The 19,010-nt window shown below is 35.0% G+C and overlaps 1 protein-coding gene across 4 annotated transcripts in view; it reads left to right on the plus strand.

Moving 5' to 3' along the window:
* Positions 1-19,010, plus strand: part of MTF2 (metal response element binding transcription factor 2) — a 57,032-nt gene that overhangs the window by 22,572 nt on the left and 15,450 nt on the right. For 3 of the 4 annotated variants that reach the window (XM_090269739.1, XM_090269740.1, XM_090269741.1), the window contains exons 2-9: positions 7,347-7,545; positions 7,669-7,750; positions 11,973-12,068; positions 12,307-12,407; positions 12,782-12,930; positions 15,151-15,246; positions 16,164-16,232; positions 17,258-17,381. In XM_090269739.1, coding sequence (XP_090125865.1) covers positions 7,347-7,545; positions 7,669-7,750; positions 11,973-12,068; positions 12,307-12,407; positions 12,782-12,930; positions 15,151-15,246; positions 16,164-16,232; positions 17,258-17,381 — 916 coding nt within the window. Of the gene's footprint in view, positions 1-7,346; positions 7,546-7,668; positions 7,751-11,972; positions 12,069-12,306; positions 12,408-12,781; positions 12,931-15,150; positions 15,247-16,163; positions 16,233-17,257; positions 17,382-19,010 lie in introns of those variants that run through there. The other variant, XM_090269742.1, reaches the window with a different exon arrangement.

Raw genomic sequence — 19,010 nt, forward strand, 5'->3', positions numbered from 1 at the left:
TCTGTTTATACTGATTTCTATATATTACTCTATTCTTTGTGCCCTACCTGACCTCTCTTGTGGTTCTGTGGAAGAGATGAATTTATTTCTAATTGTTTTTTTCTGCTGAACACTTAAGTTTAATTGTCTTTCTTATTTTACCCTTGTTTTATTCTTTCAGCTGCTTTCCATTTTTATATATTGTGGTTTGGAGTTTTACATGTATTGTAGAATGATTGAAGATAGTGTATGTTTAATTTTTTCCCTTTCTCCTTGTTTTAGGGTGAAAAGGAGGACAGAAATCTTTGCTGTCTTGATACAGTAAAATCCTTTTAATCCCATTTCTATTCTCATTTTTATCCAGGACTGCAAACACAATATTTTCTGACTTCTAGAAATTACAAAGCTGACTTCCTTTCCTTTCTGAGCCATGAGTCTTTTTCAGCTGTTTCTCAGAGTTCCTGATTAATCCTCTCCAAATGTTTGCCAGTTTAATCAGCATTTTCAAGGACCTAATTTTTGATGCCATTGATTCTAATATATATATATGTGTGTGTTTTTCTTTCATTTATTTATTTTTTTAATTTTGCATTTTGGGGGGTATATTTTTCTTTTTCCCTCTTCAACATTAGATAGATACTTAATTTTTTAACTTTCTGTCTTTCTTTTTCTTTTCCCTCCAGGATCTGTGCTTCAATTTTTACTAGTTGAAAGCTTATTTGAATTGATGAAATAAAAATGAAACCTAAGACTGTCCTCATTTAAATTTCTGTGTGACTCCTCATTTGCTACTGTACTTTTCCTAAAAAAATTTGAGGTATAATTGACATATAACATTATATTAGTTTCAGGTGTCATATTGATTCAGTATTTGTATGCATTTCAAAAAGATAACCACAATGAGTCTAGTTAATAACTGTAACTATGCATAGTTACAATTTTTTTTGTGATGAGAATGTTGAAGATTTATACTCTTACCAACTATCAAATATATACAATACCACATTATTAACTAGTTGCCATGCCATACATTATATCCACATGACTTACTTATTTTATAACTTGATGTTTGTATCTTTTGACTCCCTTCATCCATTTTGCCCACAACTATGGCAACCGCAAATCTATTTTCTTTATCTATGAGCTTATTTTTTTGTTATTGTTGTTTTAGATTCCCATGTATTAGTGAGATCATATGGTATTTGTCTTTGACTTACTTCACTTAAGGTTCATTCATGTTGGTGCAAGTGGCAAGATTTCATTCTTTTTAATGGCTGAATAATATTCCACTGTACGAGGTCTGTCCAGAAGGTATGCATTCATGAAATATGAAAAATAGACATTTATTAAAAAAGATACAAGAAGGATTGTACATAAGACAATGATGCTTCTAGTCCCCTTCAAAGTAGGCACCTTGGGACTCACACAGTTCTCCCAGTCGCCATCAGCTGTCCTATTTTCCTGAGTCCCATTGACGGTCTGAAACCCCTTCCCTTTCGAAGGTGCTTTTAGTTTTGGGAAAAGCCAGAAGTTGCAGGGCGCCAAATCTGAGCTGTAGTGGGGCTGAGTCACTTGGTTGATTTGGTGTTTTGCCAAAAAACTTTGCACAAGACGTGATACATGAGCAGGTGTGGTGTTGGTGATAAAGCTACCAATCACCAGTTGCCCATACTGCAGCCTTCTGAATCATCCAAATAGTTTCTGCAGAGGAATGTTCAAACTTAATGCAAAATTGGATGCAGATTCGTTGCTCAACTCAGTCATTTTGAATGGGAGTGCCACACAGTACACATACTCAGTGGCATCTACCATCCCCATTGACTAGTACATTAAAGTCGTCATTGTTTACACATGTACATTCCAGTTCACTCTCCTTGGTTGCCAGGCTACATTGCTGTTGCGCAAACTCATTCTTGTTATATTAACAATGGCTGCACTTTATCCAGACAGACCTCGTATACACCACATTTTCTTTATACATTCATCCATCAGTGGCCACCAAGGTTGTTTCCATGTCTTGGCTATTGTAGATAATGCAATGAACGTAGAGGTGCATATATCTTTCTGAGTATTTTCATTTTGGATACATATCCAAAAGTGGAATTACTGGAGCATATATAGTTCTATTTTTATTTTTATATCTTAATTATTTTTTAATCCACACCTGAGGACGTATTTTCATTGATTAGGGACTGAGGGGAAGAGGGAGGAGAGAGGGAGAAAAAAGATCTATTGTTTACCTTCTTGTACGTGCCCTGATGGGGATCGAACCTGCAACCAGGGTATGTGCCCTAACTGGGAATTGAACCAGTGATCTTTCGGTCTACAGGATGACATTCCACCCAACTGAGCCACACTGGCCAGGGCTATGGTTCTCTAAATAATTTTGAGGATCCTTCATACTGTTTTCCATAGTGGCTGCACCAGTTTACATGCCCACCAACAGTGCACAGGGTTCCCCTTTCTCTACATCCTTGCCCAGCCCTTGTTTGTTGATTTAGTGATGACAGCCATTCTAACAGGTATGGAAATGATACTTCATTATGGTTTTGATTTACCTGTGCCTGATTAGTGATGTTGAGCACCTTTTCATTTACCTATTGGCCATCTGTATGTCTTCTTTGGAAAAATGTCTATTAAGATCCTCTATTTCTGGGACTTCCGGCCAAGATGGAGGCTTAGACGGACACGCTAGGTCTCCCTCTACAACTAGAGAGGAATTCAACTACTTCAAAACAAAGGATAACTAGAAATTCCAGAAAATAAAACTACACGGAAGTCCAACATATGAAGTTATAAACCAGCGGTGCCATTTGGGCAGGTAAGAGTTAAAGAGGGCAGTGCTGTTTGCGGTCGCACCCGGAGCGGCGGGCGGCGAGGAATCCCGGCTACGCAAGCCCCTGGCAGTGCGGGACCCCGGCGCTGGGGAGAGCGGCCGCCGCATCGCCTTGAACAGTGAGGCCCAGGGGGACGGGAGGACGGATCCTGGTCTCCTAGCTGAATAACTGTGTGAATCCATCTTGGACCCCCGCCCCCAAAGAAAGCACCACAGGGCTGCGAAATAGGTCGCGGACAGGCGCCGGTCGCTGATTTGTGACACCAAACGGCGCCGGTCGCTGGGTCATTACGAGTACACAGGCACTGCCCCGGACAGCCGGCCCAAGAAAACAAAACGCATCTGTCAAAATGAGGCAGACAACTATAGAAATCCCAGTGACACAACTCACCAGACAGCAGATAGAGAACCTGACAGATGAACAGATAAGAAACCTGTCAGAGGCTCAGTTCTGGGCCATTGTTATCAGGTGGCTTACAGAATTCACAAAAGAGCAGGAAAAAGATAAGAAAGAAGCGAAAAAATTTCATAACGAAAGGAACAAAACCGCATACGAGATAGAAGGTGAGGAAAAATCCAGAGTTCATTTCAACAAACTGGAATATGGAGAAGGAACAAACAGTCAACCAATGCAGCGAGAGGAAATGGGAAGCAACAATGAGAGGATCAGAAACCTCTGGGACAGCTATAAAAGGCCCAACATAAGAATCATTGGTTTGCCAGAGAATGAGATGAACTAGAACTTGAAAAATTGAGTGAAAATATAATAAAGGAGAACTTCCCAGACTTGGGGAAGGGAATAGACTTGCAGGTCCAGGAAGCAAGGAGAGTTCCCAAGAGACTGGACCCAGGGAGAACCACTCCAAGACACATTATAATCAAAATGTCAAAAATTAAAGATAAAGAGAGAATCTTAAAAGCAGCAAGAGAGAAGAAAAGAATTATGTACAAAGGGGTCCCAATTAGACTATCAGCTGACTTCTCAAGGGAGACCCTACAGGCAAGAAGGAACTGGCAAGAAATATTCAAAGTAATGAAAATCCAAAACCTACAACCACGAATACTCTATCCAGCGAAATTGTCATTCAGAATAGAAGGACAGAGAAAGTGTTTCCAGGACAAAATAAAACTGAAAGAGTTCATTAGATCCAAACCACTGTTATATGAGATGTTAAAGGGACCGGTTTAAAAAAACAAAAGCTAGGGAGATGAAACAAAGGCAAACGAAATAGGCAACAAGAGTGGAAAAGGAACTGTGGGTACGGGAAGCATACTGGGGGGAGGTCAACAGGGAGGGGGAATGGGGAAAGGGAGGGAGATGATATAGGAATTGGGGATCAAGGTAGGAGGGAATGGAATAGACGGAGAGAGGTTGGGAGGAACTGTATGCACAACTAATGGACATAATCTAAAAAGGGGGGACAACTGGAGGGAGGGGGGCCACCGGGTGGAGGGGAGCAGAGGGAAGGGAAATTGGCACAAATGTAATATTTTAATCAATAAAACACATTAAATCTGAAAAAAAAAAAAAAAGATCCTCTATTTCTTAATTGGATTGTTTGGTGATTTTTTGTTATTGAGTTGTAAAAGTTCTTTATATATTTTGAATACTAACCCTTTACCAGATTCACAATTTGCAGATATTTTCTCCCATTCAGTAGGTTGCCTTTTCGTTTCGTTGATAGTTTCCTTCCCTCTCTAGATTTTTAGTTTGATGTAGTCCCACAAGTTTATTTTTGCTTTTGTTGCCTTTGCTTGGTGTCAAAAAAAAAAAATCATTAAGGAACATACCACCTATATTTTCTCTAGGAGTTTTATGATTTCAGGCCTTATGTTCAAATCTTTAATCCATTTTGAGTTGATTTTTGTGTATGGTGTAAAATAGTGATTGTTTCATTCTTTTGCATGTGACTGCCCAGTTTTCTCATTTATTGAAGAGGCCCCATTATATATTCTTGTCGTCTTTGTCATAAATTAATTGACCATAAATGTATGGATTTATTTCTGGGTTGTATGCTTTCCCATTGATCCACATATCTTTTTATGCTAGTACCATACTGTTTTGATTTCTATGGCTTTGTAATACAGTTTGAAAGCAGGACTGTGATGCCTCAAACTTTGTTATTCTTTCCCAGGATTGCTTTGGCTGTTCAGGGTCCTCTGTGGTTACATATGAAGTTTAGGATTGTTCTATTTCTGAAAAATGCTTCTGGAATTTCGATAAGAATTGCATTGAATCTGTACATTGCTTTGGGTAATATGGACATTTTAACAGTATTAATTCTTTCAGCCCATGAGATGGAATATCTGTTTGTGTCTTCAATTTCTTTCATCTTTTTTTTTTTTTAAAGATTTTATTTATTTACTTCTACAGAGGATGAGGGAAGGAGAGAGGGAGAGAAACTACAAGGTGTGGTTGCCTCTTGTGCGCCCCCAGCTGGGGACCTGGCCCACAACCCAGACATGTGCCCTGACTGAAAATTGAAACTGGTGACCCTTTCATTCACAGGCCAGAGCTCAATCCACTGAGCCACACCAGCCAGGGCCTCATCGATCTTTAACAGTTTCCAGTGTACAGTATTCCCTCACTTATCGTGGGTATTACATTCTAGATCCCCCTGCAATAGGTGAAAATCTGCGAAGTAGGAACCTTACATTTATTTTAGTATTCTTATATATTTTAAGGGTTTATAAACCCTTCCCACACACTTATAAACCATTCCCAGTCCCTTATTAACCTTTCCCACTCCCTTATTAACCTTTTCCACACTTTCATAAACACTACTTATGTTCTTAATCATATTCTGCACTCTTAAACCTACGTAACTTTAACAACATCCATATATAGTACCACAAAATCCCGCGATATAGTGAAAAATCTGCGATAAATAATTAAATATAATATTTTTAAAAATCCCGTGGTAAGTGAACCGCAGTATAGAGAGGGATTACTGTACTTGCTTTCAACCCTAAGAATTTTCTTTAGCATTTCTTGTAAGGTGCTCTGCTGGTAGCAGATACTGTCAGTTTTTGTTTATCTGGAGTACCTTTATTCACCTTCATTTTTGAAAGAAAGACAATTTTGCTGGGTATAAGATTTTTGATTGATAGTTTTTTCTTCCAGCAGTTTGAATATGTTATTTTATTGCCTTCTGGCCATCATTGTTTCTGATGAGAAGTTATGTTATGGGGTTTCCATGTAGGTGATGAGTAATTTTCTCACTGATTTCAAAATTTTCTCTTTCTCTTTGAGCATTTTTACTATTGTATGTCTGGGTCTAGAGATCTTTGCATTTATCCTACTTGGATTTTGTTGAGCTTCTTGGATGTATAGATTAGTGTTTTACAACCAATTTGGGGAGAAAACATATCTTTAAAATGTATATTTTCCAGGCTGAAACTCTTGTATACCCCTTAAACACTAATTCCCCATGTGACCCTTTCAGCCCCTGGCAATTACCATTTTACTCTTTGTCTCTGAATTTACTCCTTGTTACATCCTATAAGTGGAATATTTGTCCTTTTTGTATTGTTTATTTTGCTTTGCATAATGTTTTCAAGGTTTATCCATGTTTACCTTATGACAGAATTTGTGTATTCTTAGGTATTGAAATTAGGTATTCCCAATTCCTAAAAATAAAACATCTTTTCTTCCACACTTATTTTTACTTAACTTTTGTGTTGTCTAGTTTTGAATTGTTATCTATCTAGGTTTTACATATTATTGTATGCTTAATCAATAAAAATGTAAGTTGGGGAAGTGAAACAAAACAGACTCTGCTTTGTTATCTTTATGAAAGTTAATGGTGGTATACTATGCTGTTTATGGAATAACTGATACATAAGTTATAATATTATTTTAGAATATGTAATTTTGGCTCTTTTGTTTAAAAAGTAAAATGATCTTATATTTCTCATTTGATTATTTTGTGAAATTGGTGGTTCCCAATTTTTATTTTAAACTTCCTGTGTGCCTATTTGAGGAACTGTGGTACATTCCCGTTTATAAATAAGGGTCAGTTTGGTAGTGATTCCCCGTAGGGAGGTCATGACTACCCTTCTGATGAGCTGAATATACCCAGCTACCCCAAAGTCACTGGTTAGTGTGTTTAGCTATATGTGGTATAATCACTTTTGTTCTTTATCAAGTGCTTATGAAATTGTACCATGCAACTCTTTTAGTTTGTCTAAACCCAGTTTTGAGATTCAAAGCTGCTTTGCTGATGACCATGGCTTGCCCACTTAAACTTATAGCTGTTATTTTTGATAGCTGCACTTATTATCTTGGAGTGGTTGCTGAATCCTGGCCTCACCTCAGATAGGCATTAAGTGAATATTGAGAACTGCTGTCAATTTGTTTTAAACTTCCTTGTTTCTGGAAAGCATTTGGAATTTGAGGTACTTGTTAAATTTTCTGTCAATTTCAGGCTTTTCATAAATCAAAAAGAATTCATATATGGTATCATTGGTATAAAATAAACTCTACAAGTAAATTAATCTTATATATGCTTATCTTTTATTTTCTAACCAGAGACTCTACAGGGGCAGGTAATTCACTGGTCCACAAGCGGTCTCCTTTACGTCGAAACCAAAAGACCCCAACATCCTTGACCAAGCTGTCTTTACAGGATGGACATAAAGTCAAAAAGCCAGCATGTAAATTTGAAGAGGGTCAGGATGTCCTAGCTAGATGGTCAGATGGCTTGTTTTATCTTGGAACTATCAAAAAGGCAAGTCACTCTAATATAAAGTATTTTTTACAGTTTTGTAGTGAACTTGTAATAACTCTGAATTTAAATTTAATTTCATGTTTTTAATTTTAAAAGAAATCATAAGTATTCCTTTTATTTCAGATAAACATATTGAAACAGAGCTGCTTCATCATATTTGAAGACAGTTCTAAATCCTGGGTTCTCTGGAAGGACATTCAAACAGGCAAGTGCTATGGTTTCTCTTGAATGTGATTGGTACTAAAATTTGATATTTTTGACGTCATTTATTATTATTATTTGTTCAGCAGCGTATTAAGATATCTCAGAATCACTTTTGAGGAGAGGCTATAAAAATCGTATTACTTTTAAAGTTTTCAGGAAGCCACAATGTATAGCAGTGATACTCAATCTTTTTCATCTCATGGCACACATAAACTATTTACTAAAATTCTGCAGCACACTGAAAAATATACTTTTTGCTGATCTGACCCCCCGAAAGAGTATAACTTTGATTCATTCACACCAGACAGCTATTGTGTTGGCAGTGGTATTTTTTTAACTTGACAATCTAAGGGAAAAGAGGTCAGTGCCCCCAGCTAAATATAATCAGGTATTATATATTTTAAAAACTCTTGCAGCATATAATTGAAGATCGCTGATCTAAATTGAAGATTGCTGATCTATATTAAAGAGCACAGAAGAAAAAGAATCACTACCAGGGTGGAGGTAGTCTAGGAGACAGATGTGCCACTGATGCACACCTATATATAAACTGTTTTTAGGACACTTTTAAGAACTTAGAGAAGAAACAATTTGGGCTTCATCTTAACCATTACTTATATTGATACAAAGTAATGTAGAGAACTGATAGGTATTGAGAACATAGTACAGTATACCCTCACTTACCGTGGGTATTATGTTCTAGACCCCCCCCCCCCCCGCGAAAATCCATGAAGTAGGAACCTTTTATTTATTTCAGTATTTATATATAATTTAAGGCTTTATAAACCCTTCCCACACACTTATGAACTGTTCCCAGTCCCTTATTAACCTTTCCCACTCCCTTGTTAACCTTTTCCACACTTTTATAAACACTACTTATGTTTTTAAACATATTCTACACTCTTAAACCTATGTAACTTTAACAACATATGTATACAGTACTGCAAAATCCCACGATATAGTGAAAAATCCACGATAAATAATTAAATATAATATTTTAAAAAATTCCTTGATACAGTGAGGCCGCGATAAGTGAACCGTGATATAGAGAGGGACTACTGTATTTGTCAGATGTATGGGGGGAATTAGGACATACTCAACAGGCTTAGAGTACTAGAAATATTCATTAATAAGAATGGTTTAAAATCACTAATTACTTTTTATGTTTATTTGGGAAAATAAGACTATATTGGGTATAAGTAAAAATGAATACAGGTATGCCTTGGCTTGTTATAGGTACGTTTCTTATAATGCTTTCTATTCTTACAAACTATAATTGCTGTATGCCCTTCGAATCTTTTAAATAAAGGTCTTTTTCTAGGAATCTATTTCATGGAAAGTGCTTTATTTATAAAAAGTATGAATATTAAAAATCTGAGTATTTTAGCTGCACACTAAGGCAACAGTTTTGGTTTTCCTTTTACCAAGTTAATAGGCCTGCACTAAGACCTGTGTTTTATAGTTCCTGTTGTAGAAAGGAGATGTAAATTCTCTTTCTCTGAAAGGTGGGTACCATTCTCAAGTATTTAGTGATTGGGCTTTATATTAGAATCTCAAGTGCAACTTTATGATGGATTACTGCATGTTGTATTATGTTTTTGAATCTGCAGTTGATGGGTTAGTGAGAAAAGTGGTAGGAGGATAGGATGTCTTCAACAGTAGTGATATTGAGCAGATCTTATTACCTCACATACAAAATTTCCCTTTTTCAGTTTGTAAACATGAGTCTGTCTATGGTGGGACTGAAAAACATACTGCTTCTGTTCCCCTTCTATTAGCTATGTGTCCCTTTCAACTCTTCTACCTTTTCAAGGTTTCTGTGAGTTAAATATAGGTCTTTCTGGCTTTTATCTCCTCCTTTCCCTCTCTCCCTTCTTCCTCCTTCCCTCTTTCCCTTCCTTCCTTCCAAGACCAGTGGCACATAGAGATAGAAAATTGTCATGAAAGTGAGGGTCTTGTCCAACATGTGCTGTATCCAGTGTATCAGTTTAGTAGTCTGGTGGTTCTTTCCTCACTGGCTACTTCTATTATCATTAGAATTACCAAGGATTGCTCCTTGGCCATTAACTCTTAACACTCAGAAAGTAGCACACATATAACTTGGAGCTGCTATAGAGTGAGCACGTAAACCTGAAAACTGCGTTATGACAGATTTCAGTGTGGAGAGTAGTTTTAGTGGTTTTCTTCCTGTAAGAAACCTGCTAATAATAGATACTATCAAAATAACTTAATTAATTTCACTCATCTGATAAGATTCCTTTGAAAAGTTACATAAAAAAGGAAAAATACTTATTCGTAGTCAAAGAAATGTGCATTACAAAAGGGATATAGTATGTTAAAATCATTAAATGAATTTAAAGGGATTTTTAGTTTTATCACCTAATACTATTATGGTTTCTGTGATAATGATACACTACTGTAAATTTCTATTTTGGGTATTTAAACAGTTGCGTTAAATGCATAAAAATGTTTTATACTCTGTGCAGCAGGGTCATTTCAACAGTTTATTCAAAATAACTCAAAAGTAAAAAAGCTAGATGAAAAATATTTGCTATAGCTTTATTTTAGCAACAGCAAGGAGGTTGGTATATTGAAGATGAGATGGCTTGAACTTTATAGCTGATTGGATTTAGAATGAGAGAGACTGTAGAAGGCTGCTAAGCTACACAGAAAGTTCTTGTCAACTTGATGGTAAAAAAGATGTACTGTACTTGGATTTCACAAGTAAAGGCAATTCCCTACTTTCTCATGGTTGTTTCCTGAGGTGAACACATATTGTTTGTTGAATCAGCACCTACTTTTCTGAAAAACGACCTTCCCCCACACCAGTCCACATGGTTGCAGAGGAAGTCAGATCAGGCACTTAACCCAGTCAGGGACTGTTGTCCTTTTCCAGGGAATTGCAGATTCAGACAGAGACGTCCCAGGCTCAGTCTGGTTGCTCTCCTGATTGCAGCCATAAACTCAGAAGCTGTGGGAGGACATGTTTAGCCAATTGTGCAAGGAAGTAAATAAACCTTGGGAAAGCAGGGGACTAGAGAGGACAAGAGACCAAAACTGCAAAAAACGAACAAGAAATTTGGTAACTTGTATGTGTAAGAATAGAAGCATAATAAAGTGAATTCAGTTCTTTCCACTGAATGGAATATTATGTAATTATTTGGAGTTATAATTTTAAAAACCGCAGAGTGAAAAATGCTTTTGAACGAAGAAATATTATATAGTATTAATGAAAGGAATCATCTCACAATGGATATGGACTGTGGCATATCTGGGTTTGAATCATAGTCTTGCTACTTTCTGGCTGAGGATCTTTGGTTTATTTTTCTGAGTTTCAGTTCTTCTCTTTAAATAAAATGCTTACCTAGTAAGTTGTAAAATTAAAATAGTATATGTCAAGCGCCTGATAATGCTTGGCTCATAGCACAAAATTAAATTTTTTTATTGTTGCTATATGAATAAAGCATGTGTGTTAATATTTTAGATACGTATATTGAAATTGAGAATATTGGAAATAATTATGTTAGAATGTTAAAATCATATCCTAAATTTTATAGAATATAATTGTTTTTAGAATAAAAATGTTTATGAAGAAATAATTTACCTATGCAGGTAAAAAATATAATTAATAACTAGAATCCCCAGATTTTGTTGCAGTTGGGCACCATATTCCCAGATTTCAGAAGCTACAGATTAAATCATTGGTGTTTGGTCTCTTTCATAAATTAGCAAATAAGAAGAAATGTTCCAGATTCAAAGGAAAGGAGATCATTGATATACCTTCCTTGCCCTTTTCCTTTAGTCTTCAGGCAGTGTAGAGTGTGAACACACACACATGGGTAGAGACAGGTATGTGTTGTGGAGAATAGTTATAGTGTTGACAAAACATCCTCTTCTCTTCCCCTCCTGCCCCCCAGGAGAGTGGGAATATCAGAAATAAATGGTAAGGTATCCTGTCTGAGAGTAGGTTAAATTATGCCCTCTGCCAAAAATCAGGTTAAATTATGAATGTAGACAGTTAGGCATCTTAAATTAAAGGTGGGAAGAACACATAGGGAGCAGAGAGAGAGCATTTTGTATATGATACTTTGCCTTGACAAGAAATTATGATCTAGTGAACAAACATCGCCAACACAGGCTACTCACTGAGTCAAAAAGTAGTTTTGTTACATGAAACACTTATTTATTACTTTAAGTAATATTTATTATTTTAAATATTTCAGGAGCCACTGGAAGTGGGGAAATGGTCTGTACAATATGTCAGGAAGAGTATTCAGAAGCTCCCAATGAAATGGTTATATGTGATAAGTGTGGCCAAGGTAAGCATTGATTTCTTTTAATCTTGTGGAAAAGTTTTGTTACATACATAATGCCCCTGTTGAAGATTAATGATTAAAAATACTTTACATTGGTAATTTGAAGCTGTTACAATAAATTTATTAATCAGTTACAATTATATTAATATAGTAAAAGAGAATACTAAAATGCCTTCTTGAAATTGTGTTGCAGTATTTATTAATAAAAGAGAATTTGCTTTATGCTTTTTTTAATATTAAGGATATCATCAGTTGTGTCACACACCTCATATTGATTCCAGTGTGATTGATTCAGATGAAAAATGGCTCTGTCGACAGTGTGTTTTTGCAACAACAACAAAGGTATCTTTTAAGTGTTTTGGGCTAAAGCCCTAAATGGAATTTGTAAGGCACTATCAGTGTAATGATTGTGTACTTTGAAAGTTTATTTGAGTGAAATGAGCAGTCAATGCTGGGTAGAAAGAGGTGCTGCTTATTGTTTGACTAATGATGCTTAAGTGACTTGCAACTGTTCTTGCACTTACTTTCTGATAGTGGTCTTGGAATTGGGGCAATAATTTGAAAGAAAAGATAATTTTTAGTCAAACAGTTTGTGATATGGTAAGAAATTTAGAATGGAAATTTCTTCAGAAGTGTCAGAAGCATTTTTAACTTATAGAATTGTATTTAAAATTTTATCCTTCACTCTTTAAAATAACCTTTTCCCTCTAATATAGAGGGGTGGTGCGCTTAAGAAAGGACCAAATGCCAAAGCATTGCAAGTCATGAAGCAGACATTACCCTATAGTGTGGCAGACCTTGAATGGGATGCAGGTCATAAAACCAATGTCCAGCAATGTTACTGCTATTGTGGAGGCCCAGGAGAGTAAGTAAATATAGTTATTTAAAGCCCTTTAAGTAATTTTTATTTGTTTATATTGTTGGTTTTATCTTTGTTGTTGATTGTGGTGTTGCAGTGATAGTGAATTGTAAATTCATGGAAGTATCAATAAAGAAAATTGGAGGAGGGGAATTAGAGGCTGTAGTTTTATTCATCTTTTTCATTAAATATTTGTTTAAATGAATCAGTTCTAACAAAGAATGTTTAGAAATTTACCTTTAACTTTGGAACTAAACAAATAAATGGTATCTCCCTGAGGAGATAACTCTTAAAATATTTCAATCCAGCAATCATATTTCCCACTCCCATGACTCATACACCAGTAACATTCTCTTTTCCAGGCTACAGCCTCAGAAATTCTTTATGACATGGCTTCCAAACTCTATTTCTTGTTCATCAGTTCTTAAAAGTTACTCTTGAAATACGGTGTTATAATTAGAAAATTCACTATTTTCAGGAATTGTCTTAACAGTATTATGGGGTTATTAGAGTTCTGGACATTATGCTTAGGTTTTTTTGTATACAGACTGATATTAAGTTGTACATCATGTTTTGTACTACATTTAAAAAATATTAGTGAATAACTTTATATTTAAATTGTAATTATGGTTTCTTGTGTCTTTCTGATGAGACTCTGCTTCTTATGTGCTGTCTAGGAGAATGCTAGAATATGTAGGTATTCAGTGATGAAAACATGAATAAATGAATATAAATGAATGAAATTTTAGTCCTTAATTCTACCTCATTTCCAATTTTAGGGAATTTTTTTGATTTAACATTTTTACAATACTTCTTAGTTTTTTGTTACCTGCACATTTAAGAAACAGCCTAATTTTTAAAAATCACTTATAAAATAGATAAAATGAATAGGCCTACAGATTGACTTTTCCCCTTTACTCATTTATACCTCGCATTTAGTTTAAAGCATTATTCAAAATTGGTGGAAACTGTTAGACATTATTTTTGAGGCAGATCATTCATTGTTTTTTAAGTACCTTGACTACATGAACTTACATTACTAACAACTCTTAAGCTCAACTTCTAGCAGAATACCTGGAACATAATATTCATTAGTCTTTGATGAATGAATGACCTTAGTTAATATCAGTCTTCTTGCCTTTGTGTACATGTGGCTTAAAATTTATGTGGGGCTTACTTGTTGAGCAAAAGAATTACTGGGGGGAAAAAGACATTATTAGGGTGGCAAATAAGGATATCAATATATCAAAACCATGTACTAAGTAAAAAGATACCCTCAGTTGAAGATTCAGTTTTAGGATCTTCAGCTGTCTGAAACAAAACAAAAATCTTTCACAAAGCCTTTACACCTGGTAGAGTCTTAGATTAGTTTTACAATTATGTTAATTGAATGTATTAAATTGCTATGTAGTCGTGTGCTAATATAGCATCACCTAATGCATCATTAGGTGATTTCATCATTGTGTGAATGTCATAGTGTACTTACGACAAACCTAGATGGTATACACCTAGTCTATATGGTATGTCACTGACGTATATGTCGTGTATTGACCGAGATGTAGTTATGCCATGCATAACTGTACCTCTTTTCCATTTTAATGGACAGGAATAGTAGAAGCGCAGTGAAGATATAAAGCTGCTTATGCCCATGTGGTATATGGGGCAAACAATTGTATGCATCAGTGATCTCTGAAATTTAATCTCTCCTAGAGTGTAGAGTTGATGTGAAATCCCAGGCTTATTTTTTTGTTTTTATTTTTAATCCTCACCTGAGGATATGTTTATTGATGTTAGAGGGAGAGGGAGGGAGAAAGAGAAAGAAACATCAATGTAACAGAGAAACATTGATCATTTGCCTCCTGTACACCCCCAACCAGGCATCAGACTTGGACCTTTTTGGTGTACAAATGACGCTCCAACCAACTGAGCAACCCAGCCAGGACCCAAACTTATGTTTTGTCATAGATCCGTTACTAGTGTCGGAACTATGCACTCGTTGACTACAAATAGACGTGTCTATCTAGAACTTATAAATTCTCATGAATAAAGGAGAGAGAGTGATGAGATGGTAAATATTAAAAACCTTTTGGGGAAAGAAAAAAATTGAACACTTAAGTGTAGTAGAAATGTGATACTGTAAGCAGAACTGTATTCTACAGAGTGCTGTATTTTTTTTTAACGCCTTACCTCATCAAAAGGTAGTAATTTTAATATTTTTTCTTATAGCTGGTATTTAAAGATGCTACAGTGCTGCAAATGTAAGCAGTGGTTTCATGAAGCTTGTGTGCAATGCCTTCAAAAGCCAATGTTATTTGGAGACAGGTGAGAAGGGCATTTGAACTTTACTATTTGATTTTTTATTTTTTAGCTTTTTAATTGGTTGTATTTGTGGTTTCAGATTTCTATAAGTTTTAATAGTGATTTGTAAAGGGAACACCTTAGAGGGAAAATATTGAGTAATATACTTAAATTATATATCATTTTAAAATTCACATAATTTTTGTACTTTTGGATATTATTCCTGAAAGCTTTTAAGTATTTGATTAGTGATTACATTTGTTCATATTGCCCCACAATGTTCTAAACTATTCTCTTTGGTATTTTCCTTTAAAGAACCTCAAAGGGATCCTATGACAGAAAATTGGAAAAGGCCAAAGAACCTGGATACACACAATTTACACCTCAGATCTAAAGAATTTCTAAAAGCAGATTTAATATGCTTTCTGGATTAGGAGAATGTGGAATAGCAGAGAGAACTCTAGGAAGAAAAATTAAAGATCGAGCACTAAACTTGACATTAGAAAACTTGGTTTTAAATCTTAGCTTATGCCATGTACTATCTTTCTGAACTTAGGAAGGTCACCATCTCCTCTCTGGATTTATTTTTCCAGATTGTTTTAAGCATTAAATGTAACAATGTTGATCAAGTAGCTACCACAATTCTGATACACAGAAGCCTTTAATAAACTATGCTTGTATATGAATCTGTGTGTGAACTCTGAAGGTTTCTAATGGTTAAAAAAAATGTCTGTTTTCCCCAGATATGAACTGTTTCATTATTTATCATTACTGGGAAAAAAATTCTTTAAATCACAGACAGTATCATAATTCAAATTATATTTTGCTCTCAGTCCTTATGTCATTTGTAGGATATGCACTTGCTGAATATTAGCTTTAATTGGTAAATAATCTATGTATACCATTGATTGCTCAATATACAACTTTTCCTTTTTCCTTAGGTTTTATACATTTATTTGCTCTGTCTGCAGTTCTGGACCTGAATACCTCAAACGTCTACCATTACAGTGGTAAGTGAGGACATTTCTGTTAAGGAACAAAAGAGCCATCCTTAAACCTATATGATGAAACTTGATATATACATTTACTTGGCTTAAGTAAAAATTTGGTCTTCTTTATGCCTAGCTTTATTTCTTTTATCATCAAACCTGATGTCATCTTCACTAATGATTATCTATGTTTGCCTGAAACTTTGGATAGAATCAAACCCTACATTATACTGTGGTTTTTCCTATGCATAATTACACTTTACAGCTTCTCTTTGACAAATTGCTAGCATCCCTGCTCTTGAGTGTTGGGCCTATTATACTGTAAAATAAAGTTTACTTGAACACAAGCACTGAAGTATTATTACAGTCAATCTGATAACCAAGATGGCTACTAAGTGACTAATAGGTGGTTAGTGTATATAGCCTGGATACACAAAAGGATGGTTCACAGGTGGGACAGAGTGGGGATAGCACAAGATTTTCATTATGCTACTCAGAACAGAGCACAGTTTGAAACTTAGGAATTGTTTATTTCTGGAATTTTCCATTTAATATTTCTGACCACAGGTAACTTAAAACAGTGAAAGCAAAACTGATGCTTAGGGCGACTTCCGTAGTAGGTGCTTAGAAATCTTTATTGAATGTTTTATATATTTTAGGAAAAGATAACACCTTGTGAGTCAAGTAAAGTCTATTGAAGTATGTATGATCTGTGTTATAGTTTATGTGTAGTAGTGAAAACACATAAAATTTTTTATTGTGTTTTTTTTGAGTCAGATATTTTAAATGCATTTTAAGAAATTATTCAAATATCATAGTTTATAATAAGGATAAGTAAATGTTTAGTTAATGCTTTCTAATTATTTTCAATGTAATGATTTATTACATCATAAATATGACTTAGGATATTGACCCTCAGTTCACTGAAATGCTTCACATTGGATTTTTTAAATTGCTGATGTTAATAAAAATTGTGTGATTTTTTTTTTTTTAAACAATAACCAAAACCATTGTTTTTGTCCATTTTGATTACTTTTCGATTCCAGGGTAGATATAGCACACTTATGCCTTTACAACCTAAGTGTTATTCACAAGAAGAAATACTTTGATTCTGAACTTGAGCTTATGACATACATTAATGAAAACTGGGATAGATTGCACCCTGGAGAGGTAAGTGGTTTTAAAGCTAACTTTATTAGCTACTTGATGGGGATTTTTTGTTGTTATTGTTTGTTAAAAGCAACCAAGATGTGTGTATGAGCCACACATCTAAAGTATAATTTTATTTTTAATTCAGGAAGAAATAACTTGGTTAGGATATCAAGACCAGCCTTTTCATCCTCCTGTTTGTTGCCTCTTGACCAGGGAAAAAATGTAGAAGGACAAAGTAAATTATTTGAATCTTTTATCTTCTGAAATGAGAATCATTATAGTTCAAAATAGAAGGGACAGAGAGATCCTTTTTATTGGGTACATTACTTATGGTTGCTTCTCCTTCTGAGTTTTCTACAACTTCGAGATGTAACTAATACTTTTTTTTCCTTACAAAAAGAGTACTTGCTTATAAATCTTTGACTTTGAAGAATGGTGGGATCCACTCATAGTGTTAAAAGAACTGGTTAGACAGTGAAGCTACCTGAGTTGGAGATTTTCTCCCTCATTTAGATACCTCATTCTGCTTTTCATTTATGAAATACAACTACTCATGCTGAGTTAAAATAATTATCTTTTAAAGCAATATAAAAGTTATACATATTTATTGAAGAGGATTTTGAACCCATAGAAGAGCACGAAGAAGAAAGTAACTAAAATAACTTTAATAATTATTTGGTTTTTATTTTTATTTTTTATCCTTACCCAAGGACTTCCTTACTGCTTTTTATTTTTTTAAAGATTTTATTTATTTATATTTAGAGAGGGGATAAAGCGGGGAGAAAGAAATATTGTTTGGTTGCCTCTTGCATGCCCCCAACAGGGGACCTGACCTTTTGGTTTGTTGGAATACGTCCAACCCACTGAGCCACATCAGTGAGGGCTTCAGTGCTTTTTGGAGAGAGAGGCAGGGAGGGAGAAAGAGAGGGAGATGTGAGAGAGAAACATCTATTGGTTGCCTTTGGTATTGTGCCCTGATTAGGGACTGAACTGGCAACCTAAGCATGTGTCCTGACTGGGAATCAAACCCACAATCTTTTGGTCTGTGGGACAGCATGCAGTCACGTGAGCCACACTGGCTAAGGCGATAATGACCTGTTGTTTAGCATTTAATTAGAATTATTGAAATACAGATATTGACTACTTTTAGGTTAAATAAAAATTGTTTTATATTATGTGGAATTAGATGAATGGATTTTACTCACAAATTACATTTTGAGTAAACACTGTGTAAATTGACTTGAAATTCAGGAAGAATTTCAGTATTTGAAGTCTTGAGACATGTGGCAGTTAATAAGGTTCATATCAAATATGGTGTTAAGGGTTTTTAGGAGGGATTATGGGGCATGATGCACATTTATTTAAAAGTTAGTTGGTGGTAGATCAGTCACATAAAATAAAATACTTGCACAATACTTAGATTTTAAAACCAAGAATATTATTCAAATCAATTTAACTAGGATGTTTTGAGTGTTAGAAATTGGACTATTAAAATCTTAAGTTTTTTGTTAAATGCTTTTTTTCCTGAAGTTTAAGATACAATGAGTGACTTGTAAATTTGATAAACTTTAATGAACTGATTAGTATAAAATAAAAAAGTAAGCGTAAGGTAGTAACTTTAATGTCCTTTATAGTCATCTGAATATC

This window comes from Furipterus horrens, unplaced genomic scaffold, assembly GCF_987537825.1.
Source record: "Furipterus horrens unplaced genomic scaffold, mFurHor1.1.pri manual_scaffold_3, whole genome shotgun sequence".
Classification (NCBI taxonomy): domain Eukaryota; kingdom Metazoa; phylum Chordata; class Mammalia; order Chiroptera; family Furipteridae; genus Furipterus; species Furipterus horrens.